Raw genomic sequence first — 16,605 nt, forward strand, 5'->3', positions numbered from 1 at the left:
GTGACATGTATCATATGCTATTATATTCTTTGGCAGTCCTGCAGTCGGCCAAAATTCACAGGTTGTTTTCGTTTGCCCCAATCTTGAAAGTATCCAAACTCCCCTTTAAGGGTGTGGGTCTCGGTGATTTAAGCCAATGATATGACTCGGTGTTCTGCAGGAAAAAACTGTGACATGTGAGGCAGTGGGTCTTTAAAGGGCTGCGCTGCCCCAACTCACAAGCCCAATCTCGTAGGACTTGTTAGCGTATCACGTGCCAGATTCTTAATGAAGTGGACACACGAGGGTCTCGTGTGCGCATGCGCTTGGTGTAAAATGTAGTTGGAAATGAGGTGTCCGTCTTGGAGTAGTCGACTTTTAAAAAGCATCGGCAGCCCCTGATATGACGACTTCGCTGGTTCTGCATCCACGCTGGGCGGACACCTTGATGTACGTTTATGAAAAAAGCCCGAATGAAAACAACCAGAATAAAAGCCAAACAATGGAGGGACTGAGCGGTAATTGCCCTGCGACCCACTGCAGGGACCTGATGTCGCACCCCGCGCTGGGACGACATTCTGGCACCATAGCGACCCACCAGGGCTCCGTCTACTCGGATATTTCTTCTCCAGACACCGGCCGGCAGTGTCCGGCTCCTCAAACATCATCCAGTGCATCTTTGAGCTACGGTTATCCCTTTGGAAACCCATATTACGGGTGTAGATTATCTCATTCGCACAACGTGAACTTGCAGCAGAAGCCCTGCTCGTACCATCCCGCAGAGAAATATGCCGAGCCCAGCACAGCGCTGCCCACGGAAGAACTGTCTACCAGGGCGAAAGAGTTTGCCTTCTACCCGAGTTTCGCCAGCTCATATCAGGCTGTCCCTGGATATCTCGACGTGTCGGTGGTGCCCAGTATCAGTGCCCATCCCGAACCGAGGCACGACGCCTTGATCCCCATGGAGGGCTACCAGCACTGGGCTCTCTCCAATGGCTGGGATGGGCAGGTGTACTGCTCCAAAGAGCAAACGCAGTCAACTCATCTTTGGAAATCACCTTTTCCAGGTACGTAAAAATGATGTTTCATTTTCTTTTTCAAAACTGTCTTCAGATTGTAATTCACATGATAGTCCAGCGGCTTGTAGGCTTTTAATATCTGTGTTATCACATTAAGAGAGCTATTTCAATGAAGTCAGATACCTTTACTCTCCTGGGATGTTATTACTTAGTTTATGAATTTTATTGTGTGAAAGAGCCAATATCAAGTTACAGAGAAGTCCAGGGAAACTCTAAAATGTGCTAAATAAACATACAGCTGTCAAGCCTTATCTCAGTTCATCATATGTTTTCCATAGACTCAAAGACTTTAAGCAGAGATATTCTTCAATTTGACGTTAAAGAAATCCACACATTTTTCCTTTAAGTGTGCGTAAATATCAGAATTGAGTTCAAGAATATTTGCATGGCCCTTTAATGGTTAATACAAATTCAGAAACGGAGCATCTGCTTTCCACAGTTTGTGTTTTTTTTTCTTTCTCGGAGTCATATGATGAATGTCCAGTTTCAGTCACGCAGAATAGGAAGCCACACCAGTGCATACCTTTGCCCCCTGTTTGATAATATAGTGACGAAGCTAGCCTACTGTGTTTGGATGGTGTCAATAAATCTCAGCGCCCTGCGATGTGTGCACATCCCCCTGCATATACCAGGATTCAGTTATCCAAGAGTTGCATTGCACACAGACCTCAGCATCATGTTTCACAAATGTTTCCCAACCACTGACCAGTTCACATTATAACCCAGCCTCGCCTTTTTACTTTACTTACCATCATACATGCAAGATATCTGATCATGGACGCAGGGGCCCGACCAGTATGCAGTTTACAGAGTGTTTACTGGACTGCTTCTTTTTACCACAAGGGTTTATTATCTATTTGCAATCTGTAGGTATTTTAATTCCCAGATAGAAAACTTCTCAGACCTCGCCTGAACCTCTCACGCGACATCTGCCCCCTTTTTTTTTTACGTTGAAAATACACAGGAGCAAGCCACGCAAGCACGGGCACGCAGTCAAATGCGCGCGCACACATGCACAAAAACACAGGAACGCGCTGTCCATGTCTTCAGACATACCATATACACACAAACATAAATTGACACACAGGCACACAAAACTATTTTGCTTTAAAATAAAACAAGTAAAACAGTGACCTCCGCTCAGATATCATAAATTTGCTTGTCACAAAATATTTAATAATAATAAAGATATCATGGAGCTAATGTTTGAATATCCATTTGCCATATTCCCACGAGCTGTGGAGAAATATCCACAACCCCTGACTGTAAAATGACATGGGGGCAAAAAGCTTCATGTCTCACAGCTTGCCACTATTTCTCAAGGTATTGCCATACTTGTCCTGTCATGTTTCTCATTGGCTGTCCTAACTCAGCTTCAGCCTTGGCGAAAGGGTGTTATCCCAGATATTTGCTTACCTGAACAAATAAGGTACAAAAAAGATTCAGAAATTATGTTTACTCTTAAAGGAAATTCTAGGAAGTGTGAATAAATTGTCACCTTTCACTTAAATTGCAACTTTATGTTTATATAAAACTTAAAGTTTTCAATTGTAATCGTGTCAGATCGTGATTTTTTATTTTCTAATCAGGCACTGACCAGCGTAATGCATCCATATTGAGGCTTATTGCAGTTTATACTTACACACTGGTACCCCGCAGTTCAATTAAACATCGAGAGATTTATCCAAGATATCGTTAACGAGGTTTGTTGTAGTAAAGTAGATGGTCAACCAGGAGATTAAGTATCGACATGCAGCTTAAGGAAAAACATCGATCACTCGTCCATTGAAAACAATGCACAATTGCAGTGGCTTTAACTTGATGGTGATTGTTCATTTGCAGAAACAACGGATGGCTTATCGCTGTGTGACACAAACGGAGTGTATTTTACATGAGCGGACTCTCTTAGGCGATTTTATATTTGCGTTCCTACATGTCAGGTGCAGCACACCTGAGATCTTCACTGTAATGCATTTTCTCTGTAGTGTGTCCCTCCATCCCTCAACCCCCCATCCCTACACACACACACACACACACACACACACACACACACACACACACACACACACACACACACACTTGGAGTGTGATTTTGACCTTGAAAATGAAGCGATTTTGAAACTTCTTTTTTCTGTCACGTTAGGTCAGTAATTAAATTTAAACATGTCTCAGTGTGCGTCAGAAATACACCAGTCTTGTCATTGTGTGTCTTGTCAACACATTGCGGTGTTAATTTGCGCTAATATTTTCCTACAATTTTTCCCTTTTTTACCCCTACAGATGTTGTGCCATTGCAGCCTGAGGTCAGCAGTTACCGCCGCGGGCGTAAAAAACGTGTCCCTTACACCAAGATCCAGCTGAAGGAGCTGGAGAAAGAATATGCAGCCAGCAAGTTCATCACCAAAGACAAGAGAAGGCGCATTTCGGCCGCCACCAACCTCTCAGAGCGTCAAGTCACCATCTGGTTCCAAAACCGGCGAGTCAAGGAGAAGAAATTTGTCAGTAAATCCAAGAGCAGTCACATGCACACCACTTGATGAGATCAGCGTCCTCCTTGAAACTGCAACTCTTAACTTCCGACACATCTTGCCATATATTTACCTCTTGCATCAAAAATCCGTGGCTGAAGGACATTTTTGGCAGAGTGGTTTTTCTTTTTTAATTTATCCATCATTTCCATCGACCACGCCACCATGCCCCCTTGTTTTCAAGTTAGAGATAAAGCTCTACAAACTGTGAAAATGTTGAAAATTCACGTCACATTTGTTTTATATGAATGTACATATATAAATATATAATATTTAAAACGATATCTGTATTTCAAAGACAAGTATTGCGTGTTTTTCTTTTCATTTTTTTTCTCCAAGCCAAATCTCAGAAGGACTGATGACATTTCTAAGACTTACAACAAGCAGATCGAAACAGAGGAGACTGGTTTGATGTCATTTAAGAAAGATAATCGCCACATGGACATAATTTGTGGTAATGACAAGTTGAACTTGAGACTTCAACAAAAAGCTCACAAAGAGGACTTTCGAGAGAAAGAAATATTTCTTTTTTTCTTTTTTTTTTTAAATATTCCTTCAGAATTTCAAAAGCTATGTTCCTCTGTGTGGGAAGTGTTCTCTTAAGCCTGGTAAAACAAAGGCTCCTGTGTTGTTAATCTGTATAGTGCAATGCCTTTTTATTTAATTCATATTATCTAGTATGGCGGAACTGTAAACTGGAATACCCCAAGACTTGTATGTTTTCCTTTGTCAGTGAAGGATTCTGTCATGCAACTGGAATGATTGTAAACCATTAAAAGTCAGTGAGTATTACACATAAATGCACAATCGTTTTTAATTTTTTATTTTTTTTGTCTTTGTTAGTGTAGCATTGCAGCTGATCACACGCCTTGTACGAAGCCTGTAATTTCTACTTTCGTGCAGTATGTGAACTGTATTGTGGTGTTGAATTACGTACTGGTAACGTGTTTCATAAATAAATGATGATTATGAAAATGCTTAAATATTCAAGTCAATCAACCCATCCTACTTGCAGCATTTCCTTTCGTTTCAAGTTACACTGGTGTCATTAAGCAGCAGAAGCTCTAACCGCTGTCGTCTTTGCTCTTCAACTTGAGTCCATAACATCAGCAGCGGATGGGCGAGTGAGGATTTTATGTTGCAAAGTGCTTGATTAAGACTTATTGGGCATCCTGGAGTCTTGTTAATGGCTGTAGGAGATGATACAGCGATTACGCATGGTTATTGAGCAGCAGGGCGCGTGCCTCACACTTGCAAACCAAGAAAAATACAAAATAAATCAGTATATTTAGACAGATTTTGACTCCAGATAGAAATATTTTAATAAGACCTGCAGGATCTGGTGTTTCAAATGGATCATTTACAGAAACACACTCGACGGTTGAGAGAAACTCAGCCCAAATCTATCCCGCCCTCATCCCCAACTCCGAGCGCATTTTTAATCAAAGTGAATGCCAAAGAGATTTTACCTGTCACTTGGCACAAGTTCAATTTCAGAATCTTCACAAACAGCCCGAAAGGCAGTAAAAAGCGCTTTATGCGTCAGCTCTCACAGAAACATTTACAGGGTGACCACAGAATATTATTTTCAGACCTTTTCACATTCCACAGGTACAAATTAGTTATTGTTGGTCTAATAATAGGAACATTATAACCCGCAAGCTATGAGAGTTAAACGAACACTTTTCCTTCCCCGTCACCATGCAGTGTATTTAAAGCATTTGTCTACACTGTCATAACTGATTGTGCTTAAGATATTAAGAATAGCCTACATGCGTAAATTAAAATGGCAAAGCCTTTGCATGCGTAAATGTTGCCTGCGACTATAGCGCATGACGCGTATGTGGATTTTAGTTTAACCTGCTCTGTTTCAGTGCGTAAAAGGCACAGGTGAGTTTTGCGATGAACTTGAGGATGCTTTTGTTTGTCACCAGCATGAACTCCTTATTTATTAATCTAAACATGTATTATTAGTAAAAGTACATGCGCTCTGTCTGTTTCTGAAACACACACACACTGAGCGCCAGAATCAGCCAATTGCGCATTGCGGATCCAGTATCTATAGTTTTGTTCACAGCATATATACTTACTATTTATAGATTTGTACTGATCGGTGCGTAAAGGTTTTTTGGTACATGCGGCCCGTGTTACCAAACATTAAGGCCCTAATGTCTCATATGCATATTAGGATACTTCCGTTATGAAAGTGTAAAGAGGAAAATATGTGGAAAATTTACATTTAAACATGGCTGTCCTGAGAATAATCAAAGCTGAAGGTGGTTGAATTTAAGATACTTAAAACTAGTCTATGTAAAGTCTATAATTCCAGTTTTAATCTGAATTAAACATAACGCATATTAGTCTAAAACGTCAGACGTAAATGGAAATAGATACGGCCTCTTTCTTATACTTTAGTCAAAATAATTCACTTCAGAGGCCTAAATATTTTCGCCTGATGGTTCTAATGTTGTAGCTATTCCCGAAACCGTCCCCTCCACATTATAGTTGGCGTGCTGGTGTTTTGTAATTTAATTTCTCTATAGGCGACTCGCTGGTTGGACTGTGGTCACTTTTTCCAGCTCCTCACATCTTCTGAGGTTGTTGATTAGAATCCAAGCCGTCACACTTGAAGTTTTTGTTTGTCTGCTTCCTGGATTTTGTGGAAAGTTCTGGGTCTCCTGATTTACCCTTGACCATGACTATGCAGTCACTTTGACCTTGACATCACAGCAGATTGTGAATAATAAATAGGGGGCTGGACACCAATGCTGGCGGTTTGTTTGTAGGCAAACAAGGTGTTATTTCCCTGTCTAGACAGCCGGACTTAATGGCATGCCATAAATACATAAAAAAGGGGAAGTGTACCGATATCCTCTGACCTGCATTTCTGACCATCTCTCAGAGCTTTGCATTAACATTTGGGCTCTCTTCTTTTGTGTGTGTGGGTTTTTTTTTCTTTTGCAGAAGTCCACTAAAAGTAGTTGCTCTGGCCCATGCACTCTGGAACCGCCAATGGTTTCATGCACTCATCATGAGGTGTGTGTTATTGACCACGAAGGACAGGTAGGACTTTTGACGTCTCACACCAACACCAGTAATCCGCAGCAAGCAGCCATACTGTCTACACAGCGAGAGGAAATGGTAATACGACGTCGCCCACAATATAACGATTAAAGGTATGGCCGTTTTCTTCCTACTATGGCAGCAGGCCTGCGTGGACTTTGTTTTATGACTGCTTAGCTCACAACAAACAATTAACATTGAGCAGACTGAATTAACGTACGGAAATATGACGGATAATATAATTGTAGCTCATTTTGAAATTATTATTTTCTTCAAAGTAAAAGGCGTGTAGCGGGGATGAACTTGGGACAAAAATAAGCCTGCTTTAAATATAATTTATATATTTAAACTTCTGATATTAAGGAACATTATGACAAAAAATATCATTTTGTAAAAGTTATATAGCAGTGGGTATTAAATGTTTGAGCGGGGATTCTCCACATAATCTCAAACAATATATTATAATTAAACTGGCAGAATATGTTGATTATTTTTAGTTATAATTTAAAGGGCCAATTTTTGTTTTAAATGTACATGAATGTTTACATTTTAAATCCTTTAAGCAATAATACATCCTACAATGTATAAATATAGTAGTATACGCATATTTAAAGCAGTTTTGTTTACAATTGAAGAAGAAAATCTGGATTTATATTCCGTGAAATAAACTCAATTTCCTGGAAGTTAATTTTTTACTAGTATAACTCGTCACCTCAAGTAATCAAACACTATACGCCCGGGATTAACATTTACTATGCCGAAAAAAGGACGACCCAGGGTAAACTCACTTTACCTGACAGCATATTTTCAATAAAAAACAAAATATACAAAACTAAAAGCTTTTTAGACGCTTTGCACCCTCACCAGCCGCTGGTTTTACCTTGAAAATGTAAAATGTATAAGAAGTTGCACTGCTTTTTGGCTGTGTGTGGAGGCGTCAGAGCTGCAGGCCGCTGTCAGCCACACATATGAGACAGGGGGCTGATAACCTCTGGTGGTGACCAGAGGAAAATATCAGGAAGTGCTGCAACTCTCTCTCATTTAGAGAGATTTTAGTTTTTCACTTCACTCAGTATGTTTAAATGATTGTTATGACTCATTTAGCTCAGGGTTGCTACTTTTTTTCAGTGTATTTGACGGTAAATATTGAATTTGGAGTTTGACAGCTGTTATTTTGATGCAGAAGTTTTTCCTCACTATTAAAGTTGCAGCTCTGCTCATAGTGAGTGGTGCAGCAAATAGAGAAGTTACAGCTGAAGCTACGCGGGTCATAATCGCTGTCAGATGTTTTGTCATGGGATTGTTGTTGAGATTTTATTTTATATTAATGCAATCAAAGCATTGTTTTGGGATTTCATGGCTCCGCTGTTGCAATATACCCGATAATGTGGACATCACATGTCGGAGCAACAACAGAGAGCAAAGATAACCAGGATCTGATGATTCTGACTTTAAATTATAATGCATTTATTTATTTTTCTTTGATGTTTCTGCAGATATGATCTGCGGCTATAGAATTTATTTAACAAATTTGACCGCAGTGTTGTTTGAAAAGTCACATTGTTATAAAGTGCTTAGTTTTTGTGTGTAATTTGACTGACCACATGCACCGAGCGTGGTTTGAAAATTCATAATTTAGTGATCATGAATACACAGTGGGTGAGCAGTTTGTTTGATTATTTGATTTTTCTACATCACACACACACACACACACACACACACACACACACACACACACACACACACACACACACACACACACACTAAAGTAGTTCACTCTAGAATTAAAAATTAAATTATTAAGTGAGTAAATAAAATAGTATTACCTTATTTGGTCAGATGCCTTGTGGCAGTTTTACAACTTTATACAAAGTGACCGTCAAGTTCAAATGTTTCTATCTATCAGATGACGCAATGGCTTTACTATTAATGCTAGTTTGCGATGTTTAATTTGCATATATCTACACAGGTATTACACATATAATATAACTACTGATGCGTGTTATATTTTTATGGAGACTTTAAAATTTAAATTATATTATCATTGTTTCCAGATGGATGTAAACTATCCTTAATAAACATTTTTAAGTCATATTATACACTTTTTTCCTGCCTGATGTTAGTCAGAGAGTATGATTTAGCACAGCCGCCTGAAATATCGTCTGTTGTAAACAAATGAAAAAGATCAGCCAACGCTTTCAACTTAAACGTTGCCACTTTTGTGGGATCTTTAGGCTTCCCTTGGTGGTTTGTTTTCCTTGAAGGAAGCTTTAAAAGGGTTGCACAAGGCTATAACTGTGGCAACCTGCCCGCAGAGAATCAAAGAGAGAAAAAGGGGAAGAAAAGCCCTTTGTTTAGGCTATTGCCCTGTCTGGACAGGACCAGTGGATTCCAGGAGGGTAATTTCAATATCGAGCAGACAGTGTACTAGACAGTGACCTTGACAGTGCTATATGCACCGTTTTACCAAGTTCTTTTTTGACTTTCGTTTTGCTAAATGAGAGCACAGGGCCTGTGGCTCATGGTCACACATGACATCATCGCAGGGCTTAAGATGCACTGAACAGACGATCAGTTGTTTGAATGTGAAATGCGGATCTATGGAGGCGCTGGGATCGGAGGCGTGGAGAGACGAGGCAAGGAGGCGCAACACATGGCCTCTTCCTCCGAGGTAAAGTGGCGATTTAAGCCTACAACGTTACTCATGACCATCCGGGCCATTTTGTTGTAAACATCACACTGCACTGTTTTGCTTTTGGTTGCTGTTATAATAACAGGAGAAGTGATACCAACACACACCCCTAATTGCTCCTCATAAGACTGAGGCACAAGATATTATATTGGAGTGATGTTGTGCTGCATTGCAAGACTCACTAACTAGATGCAAGAATGTACAGGCAATGAGTCCACAGGACAGACTGACACCGCAACGGATCCCTGAGTCTTTCTATTTAAGGCTAGAGCAGGGCCCGATGCCTTTGGGTTAGGTATGGTCACAAGTGACGGATGCAGCTATCAAATATCGGCTGACTTGCAAATCGTTTCCCAAACCAATGTTTAAATGAATGCTAATGTTCTCACATAACACTTCATTGGCAAAATTGTTGCACGCAACCAGCGCCACTCAGCACGCATGAGCAACCCCTTGCACATTTTCTGCAAATCCCTCACTTCATAATAACAATTATTAATTAATTTAATCAGCCTGTTTATTTTTATTATTTGGACTCATATCAGTTATTTTGTTTGCAGGGTGCCATGTCAAGAAAGATGATATGCTGCTTTTTAAATCAGTGAAATAGCTATCGGCGCATGCTGGAATATATTCACATTATTTTTATGACCCGGGCTGTTAGCCCTCAGTTTAAGCTGCCACAGCATAAAACGCTGTTTATTCTATTTTATTGGATTTAATTTATTCGTCTTTTATTCATTTAAAAGGAGTATTTGAGTTCAATATCAAGTTCAAGCCACCGTGACTGTGCGTCGTGAACTTGAGTGGATTGACGGCGACGTACGTGCGCGCTTGGTTATATTTAGGAGTGCGTGTCATTGATGAGTCAAACTTTTTGTCCTTGGCTGAGTCTCACTTGTGTTTTTTTGTGTTTTTTTTTTTTTTAAATTGCCATAATTGAGACATATAAGCAGCTCCCCACTGCTGAGTTATGAAAACTTTTGAGATCCATAAATTGATTTTGTCTTCCTTATATTTAGTGGAGAGGAGGGGCGGCGCTGAATTATGGATTTATAAAGGGGAAGAGGGACTGGAAAAATAGTTGCTGGACTGGTATAACATAAGAACGCTGTAAAGTCTTTTTAGATTATTTTTTCAATTAATGCTGAGTGTGCAGACCCGGGGGATGAGCGTAAAAGACAAGGGTCATTCATAAGAATGTATTTGAGGATGATAGTTGTGCATAGCGACCTCATCAGAAATTCTTACGCCAGCTGTTGGCAGGATGCCTGGTGAAGTTTTCTGCAGAAAAAAATGCACTATTGTGGAGTGTCTGAAAAGTTTTTTGTTGGGTAAAAGAGGCTTATTTGTCAGAACAGAGGCATGGCTACAGTGTACTATATCACATATTTGTTCAGTGTCTTCAGAGCTGCATCTACAAATCAACTAATTAGCGAGATATAAAGCAGAGAGACTCTCGGCTGATTGAATCAGTTAAGTGCCCTCTGATATCTTGTAAAATTCATATAAAAGAATTGTGAGAGGTATAACAATCCCACCAGAGTTTGGCTGTGAACGTTTATTGGAGGTATCTGTTAAAGTTGTTCATGTGAGGTGTACTAGGGAATATTATGTGAAATATACCCTCTTAAAGTAACCTTGTAGAATATCGTCCTCTTTTACAGAGCCAGTGGCTTCAACCTGCTGACCCCGTTACTGTAAATATGAGTAGAGTGCGGCAATGAGCATCAGTCTTTTCTTAAAACAAGCTTGTAAACTTGGGACATCACAGCTTTATGTGACATGGAATTCAACCATAATTTGCTAGAAAACAAGATGTCATATGCACCCTCTCCTTCAAGAAAAATAGTTTTCATAAGAAATAGCATTTTAAAAACTTTTGCCAGCTTATAAAGATATTAAACGAGGCCATGGACAGTTCCATGAGTGTAAAAGGAGACGCAGCCCGGGCTCCTTTTGGACTCAGCATGACTCAAGTGAAGAAAAACAAGATTCTACATTTTTAATAAAAGGTTTATAGTATTTTTAAAAAGCATATAAACCCCTGTAATACAGAAGTTAATGTTTTGTTTTGTCTGAGATGGACCGAGTGGGTGGTACCATGTGTAGCAGAAGTTAGCCTGGACACGTGGTTTGGGGATGACCAATCAGGAGCCCCTCCAGGTTTAACTATGTTAAATGTCAGATTGCAATAAACTAGAAGCTGTTGGTCGGGCCCGCGGAAATGGGCGAGCATAATCTTCTTAATCCAGGGTTTGTGGGACCTTTGGTAAACATCCACACTGGAGACACATTTTACTTCCCGAATTTTAGAGCCTCAGGGGGACAACTGGCGGGGCTACCGTCGCTCTCCTACCCGAGAAGGGACAATGTTTGCTCCCTCCCGTGGAATCCTTCGGAGCCGTGCAATGGATACTCTCAATCCTACTTTAGCAGCCCCGTGTCTATTAACCCTTCTTTCAATCGGTCGTGTGAAATTAGCAGACCAGAAGAGGGCAAATGTTATTACAACAACGGCAACGGGAACAGGGAGACCTGTTCAGGTGGCAGCAGCCTCAAACGAGAGGATAGGGCGAGAGACACATCATCATTAACATCTGACCACGGGATGCACAGTGGAATAGGCAGCACAGCCGCCTTCTCCAAATATGATTATGGGACCGAGCAGCTAACGCAAGACCCGCCATCCTGTCAGTCAATGGAGTCCGACTCCAGCTCCTCTCTGCTCAACGAGGGCAGCAAGCCTCCATCCAGCGACACACAGACCCTGGTGTCACCGGGAAGCCATTCAAGCAACATAGCCGCAAGCGGAGGTGGGTGCTGATTTCTTTTAAACCACAATTATTAGAAACTCACGGTTCACATATTATTTATAAGAGACCTGCACGTAGCGTACACTTGCGGTATTACACCGTCATTAGAGCTAGTTATGTTGATGCACAACTTGCAGACCGGATCAGCCTGCAGGGCACTTGCGTGGTGTGCAGACGCCGCTAGGGGTTGCCCTAAAATGCCTCACGCGCCATGTGGTTGTGTACAGTTACAGATAACCTCACCTAACCATGATGCCCGCTAGCTTTTGAATAAATGATCAGTCAGTGCATTTCCACACCTTAGACAAACTGTGCACAATAATGCTTGGTGTATTGTTCCACTTTGTATACACAAATTAGCGCAGTGATTTAAAGAGGTGAGGCGCTTTGCTTGACTGCATTGAATAGAGAGAGTTTTCTTTTTAATGACTCGTAAACAGAATTAATATCTGTCGCTGTGTACTCAAGAGTCATTTAATATGCTCTGAAACTCGCAAATAAGTAGGGGTATTTGCAGGCACGGCTTAATTATCACGTTAATGCTACTTTAACTGCGACAATAAAACTTCCTGTGACACAAACCGCTGTATACTGGTGGTCTCTATAGAGGGGGCTGAAAAAATACATCACAAACACGCATGTTTAAAAATTGTACAAAATTGAGCAGTCTCTGTTGATCCTGACATCTGTTTTGAGATCTGATATGTCCAGGCAGAGACCAAAACAAATCCAGTATTGGCTGTGTGAGTGTGTGTGTCTGTGTGTGTGTGTGTGTGTGTGTGTGTGTGTGTCTGTGTGTGTGTGTGTGTCTGTGTGTGGAGGAAGTGACAGCTTCCAGGGGCCAGTTCTCTAAATCTTTGCATCTGGGATGTTATGCAAAACACAGAATCTTCCCCAGATGACTGTAATACTCCCTGTATTTCCGAGGCCGCAGACATTGTTTTTAGAAACTGCTTTATCTTGATACTGCTTTACCTTTATAATATAATTACTTGAGATCTATGATTCTCTGATTGCTCTGCAGCTTTCTGCTCAAATGAATGTTAAATTCACTCAGCACACAGACAGGCAATTACCCAAGCTTCCCCTGGACAACTGACGCCCCTGTGGGCTCCCCATAACCTTGGAGGTGACCGTGATTTTGCAACTGTGGTGACTAATCCGCTGTATGCCCCCTCCTCCTCCTCCCTCTCCCCCCCAGGTGCTCCGTGGTACCCGATGCACACTCGGACCAGAAAGAAGCGTAAACCGTATTCCAAACTTCAGCTGGCTGAGCTAGAAGGTGAATTCATGCTGAATGAGTTCATCACCAGGCAGCGGCGGAGGGAGCTCTCCGACCGGCTGAACCTCAGCGACCAACAAGTGAAGATCTGGTTCCAGAACCGCAGGATGAAGAAGAAGAGACTCATGCTGAGGGAGCAAGCTTTGGCCTACTTTTAGAGATGCGGCAGAAGGTGAATCGATAGGCAGTAAAAAGCCAAGCCTTCTACGCTCCCTTAGGTCTTATTTCAATGCATGCACTCATCTATCCATCTTTTACATTGCAGGCAATTATTACAATATTTTTCGGATATTATTTGTTTTTCTCAAAGGTGCGGGCCACACAAGCCCAAAAACAATCCACTATCTGGCATTCAAAGCTACAGTCTACATGTCAGACTGCCTTCATGTCTGGTATAATCGCACAATAAGCTGTGAGAATGTGTTTTTTCTGTGTAGAGAATATGTCGTCGAGCTCAGTTTGGGGTGACACATAATGACAACATCCTTTTTGTTCCATGTTTAGTCAGAGAAAATGAGGAGGGAGCGAGGCCACTTGGTAAAATCTCAAAAATAGGCCTAAAAATAGCAGTGAAGTCAGAAAGACAGAGAAGTGACTGGAGCCGCACCCGCGCAATAATTTCTCAGAGGTTACAAACTGATCAAGAGGAATCTCCCTCCCGATTGCTTAACACGTCCAGCGCCATAATTTTCTGGGCAAGATGTATATCATCCTTATCTTCTTTGCATAGTTTTCGCCACGCTTTGTGGACACGTTCACGGTCACGGGCAGGAAGTCTGGAAGTCTGTGTGTCTGCATGAGCAGAGGGGGGAACTAAAACCGCAGTGTAATCCATATCGATATCTTTATGACTGCGCATTGAAAAAAAATGAATTGCCATGACTTCGTTCATGTGCTAACAAGTTTCTAAAGGTATTTTTCTTACTTTTATTACCTTTCAACTTGTCTTAACAACAACCACAGAATCCTGCATGGGTTGCATTTCTTTTAGTTAAGTGAGATCACCGTCTTATTACGGTTTTGAGCTGCTATTAAATGTCCACGTCCAGATTGTACCCGTTAAAAAATAGTATATTCAACAATAAACTCGCCAGGATCTGTAATGGAAATATCCACGCGTACCAAGTACATTTTTAGGCCAACTTGGTTAAACAAGGGAACCGCCTAAAGTCGCAAGTGGCGGGGGAAATACGTTTTTAGGCCTAAAAAGAACATTTCTGAAACTTGGTGCTCGTCATGAAAATAAATATGTAGAAATTTAGAAAAAAAGTTAATCATAGGCCTACGTGTGTGCTCCCTTAATTCGGGGCGAATGCAGTGCATCATCTGTCATGTATAACGAGTAAGCTATAGCAGTGAAATGTATTTGCAGCATGTTATTGATGTGAAATAGCTATAAGTCATGTTCTGCGGGCCACTTTTTCTGTAAGTGACTTTTTATACTTTTTTTTCTCTGAACAAATCAAAAGCAAACAACCTTAAACATTTTTGACACAAACGTCTACAAAGAATGTATTATTATTATTATTATTATTATTATTATTGTTATTAGGATGGGAGGACGGAGGGCCTATTAGGCCCACTAAATGTACTTGCTCTTTGCAACGTGCTCAGTGTTGTCACTTCCCTTACCTTGTACTCGTGTATAACTTTGTAAAATGAAATTACATATGTTACTATTTGCATCCTGTCCGAGGATCCCTTATCGCTATGTAATAGTACGTTATGTTATTGATCGTCTTGTACAATATCGCATTCCATATTTTCCATGCCTATTCGTGGTTGTGAGGGTTGGATCTGTAGGCCTATGATATCATACTGCCAAGAATGGATATAAGAAATGGTATGCAACAAGTTTTACCATACATGACATTTAAAGAAACCCTGTTTCAGTGTAATAGCTGTTTGTTATCGTCCTTTTATTTCGTCCCTCATTGCATTCCCTTCTTTGCGCTTGTAAGGATTGCCACGTTGTCTTGTAAAAGTAATAATGATATGAATGTATATGCGTAAGGTCTTCAATAAACAGAATATTGAAACGTTTATTGGTGTTACCTCAGTCTGTCTTTAGGGTTGCCTCTCTCAATGTTGTGCTTTAAAATCAGCCTTTTTTTCTGAGCGCTGACTGGTGGGATTATTTTATTAGACGTGACCTGTAACAACAGTTTTAAAAAAAATACATGTGGCCAACGCAGTGAAATGAGCATTAATGGGACATTTGGAAGTATTTGAGGGGGTGTTTTGTTGGCACATAATTGTACATGCTGTGAACTATAATCAATAGGAGCCCACACAGGTTGGCCTTGTTTTACTGTGGCCGCTCACATGCAAAGGTATGGCTATAGGTGGCTATGACAGCTTTCCATGCAAAATGGCGGCCAGATGCATGTGTCAAACCCCATCTTGCATTGAATATTATTTCACAGCAGCCTGGATTACTATCACAACTATACAACAACTGCATTAGTGTAAGCAAAAAAAAAACAATTTTCACATTTTTTCCCTGGGCTTTCCCTTCAAGTTCGACCTAATCAATGTCACCGGTATGCTACAAGCCTATAACGGCGCAGCTAAACACGCAATAGCTCTGTAAAGCAGTAATAGGGTTACACCCCAGTGCTCCATATACTCAAGCCTCTTGGTCTGGCTGTGCATCCTGTATCTTCTGGTTTGCATTAGGAGATTTAAATGCGTGATAATAACACATAAAAACGTGGTTTATGAATACATGCACACAGATCAGATAGACAGGCTTTCTACATCTTTACAAACGACGGCGGTTTGATGATAAACCCATATCTAAAATCCACAAAGCTCTCCCTACTGGCAATGAAGTGTAAAGCAATGCAGGGCTGTGCAGTGTTTTCCTTTCAGCCAGCAAAGGAAGCATAAATGCGTCTGTCCCCAGCAGCTTCCAGTCTCAGTCAGTTGAAAGCAGGCCCACTGGAAACTGTACTGTCTCAATGTTGAGATCAGATGTTGGCTTTTCAGTGAACTGTGAACGGCCGCTGCTGCAACCGGCCTTCCTGAGCTGGTCTGTGCATGATCACAACACAAATACACACAAGTAAGATGACGTGAGCTCTTTACTAGACACAGTCTTCTTATATGCTGTATTAAGCCGTTTGTCTGTTTATCAATTAAGATATAAGATTCAGTGAGACAA

At 40.9% G+C, this 16,605-nt stretch overlaps 2 protein-coding genes across 2 annotated transcripts; both read left to right on the plus strand.

Annotated features, from left to right (window-relative positions):
- The first annotated feature begins 226 nt into the window (after nt 1-226).
- On the plus strand, nt 227-4,553 carry hoxc13a (homeobox C13a). Its single transcript, XM_050065371.1, has 2 exons — nt 227-1,046; nt 3,339-4,553. The coding sequence occupies exons 1-2, from the start codon at nt 383-385 to the stop codon at nt 3,593-3,595; spliced, it is 921 nt and encodes a 306-aa protein (XP_049921328.1). The 5' UTR covers nt 227-382; the 3' UTR covers nt 3,596-4,553.
- Nucleotides 4,554-11,465: 6,912 nt separating this feature from the next.
- On the plus strand, nt 11,466-15,474 carry hoxc12a (homeobox C12a). Its single transcript, XM_050065373.1, has 2 exons — nt 11,466-12,157; nt 13,359-15,474. Exons 1-2 carry the CDS (start codon nt 11,569-11,571, stop codon nt 13,595-13,597), a joined length of 828 nt encoding a protein of 275 aa, XP_049921330.1. The 5' UTR covers nt 11,466-11,568; the 3' UTR covers nt 13,598-15,474.
- Nucleotides 15,475-16,605: the final 1,131 nt, after the last annotated feature.

Source organism: Epinephelus moara, chromosome 16 (genome assembly GCF_006386435.1).
Source record: "Epinephelus moara isolate mb chromosome 16, YSFRI_EMoa_1.0, whole genome shotgun sequence".
Lineage (NCBI taxonomy): Eukaryota > Metazoa > Chordata > Actinopteri > Perciformes > Serranidae > Epinephelus > Epinephelus moara.

What these genes read in the sequence shown, in the direction of transcription:
- hoxc12a (XM_050065373.1), top strand. Translation starts at nt 11,569, where the DNA reads ATGGGCGAGCATAATCTTCTTAATCCAGGGTTTGTGGGACCTTTGGTA. An exon ending in CAACATAGCCGCAAGCGGAG is followed by an intron (nt 12,158 to 13,358) that starts GTGGGTGCTGAT and finishes TCTCCCCCCCAG; the next exon opens with GTGCTCCGTGGTACCCGATG.
- hoxc13a (XM_050065371.1), top strand. Translation starts at nt 383, where the DNA reads ATGACGACTTCGCTGGTTCTGCATCCACGCTGGGCGGACACCTTGATG. An exon ending in TTGGAAATCACCTTTTCCAG is followed by an intron (nt 1,047 to 3,338) that starts GTACGTAAAAAT and finishes TTACCCCTACAG; the next exon opens with ATGTTGTGCCATTGCAGCCT.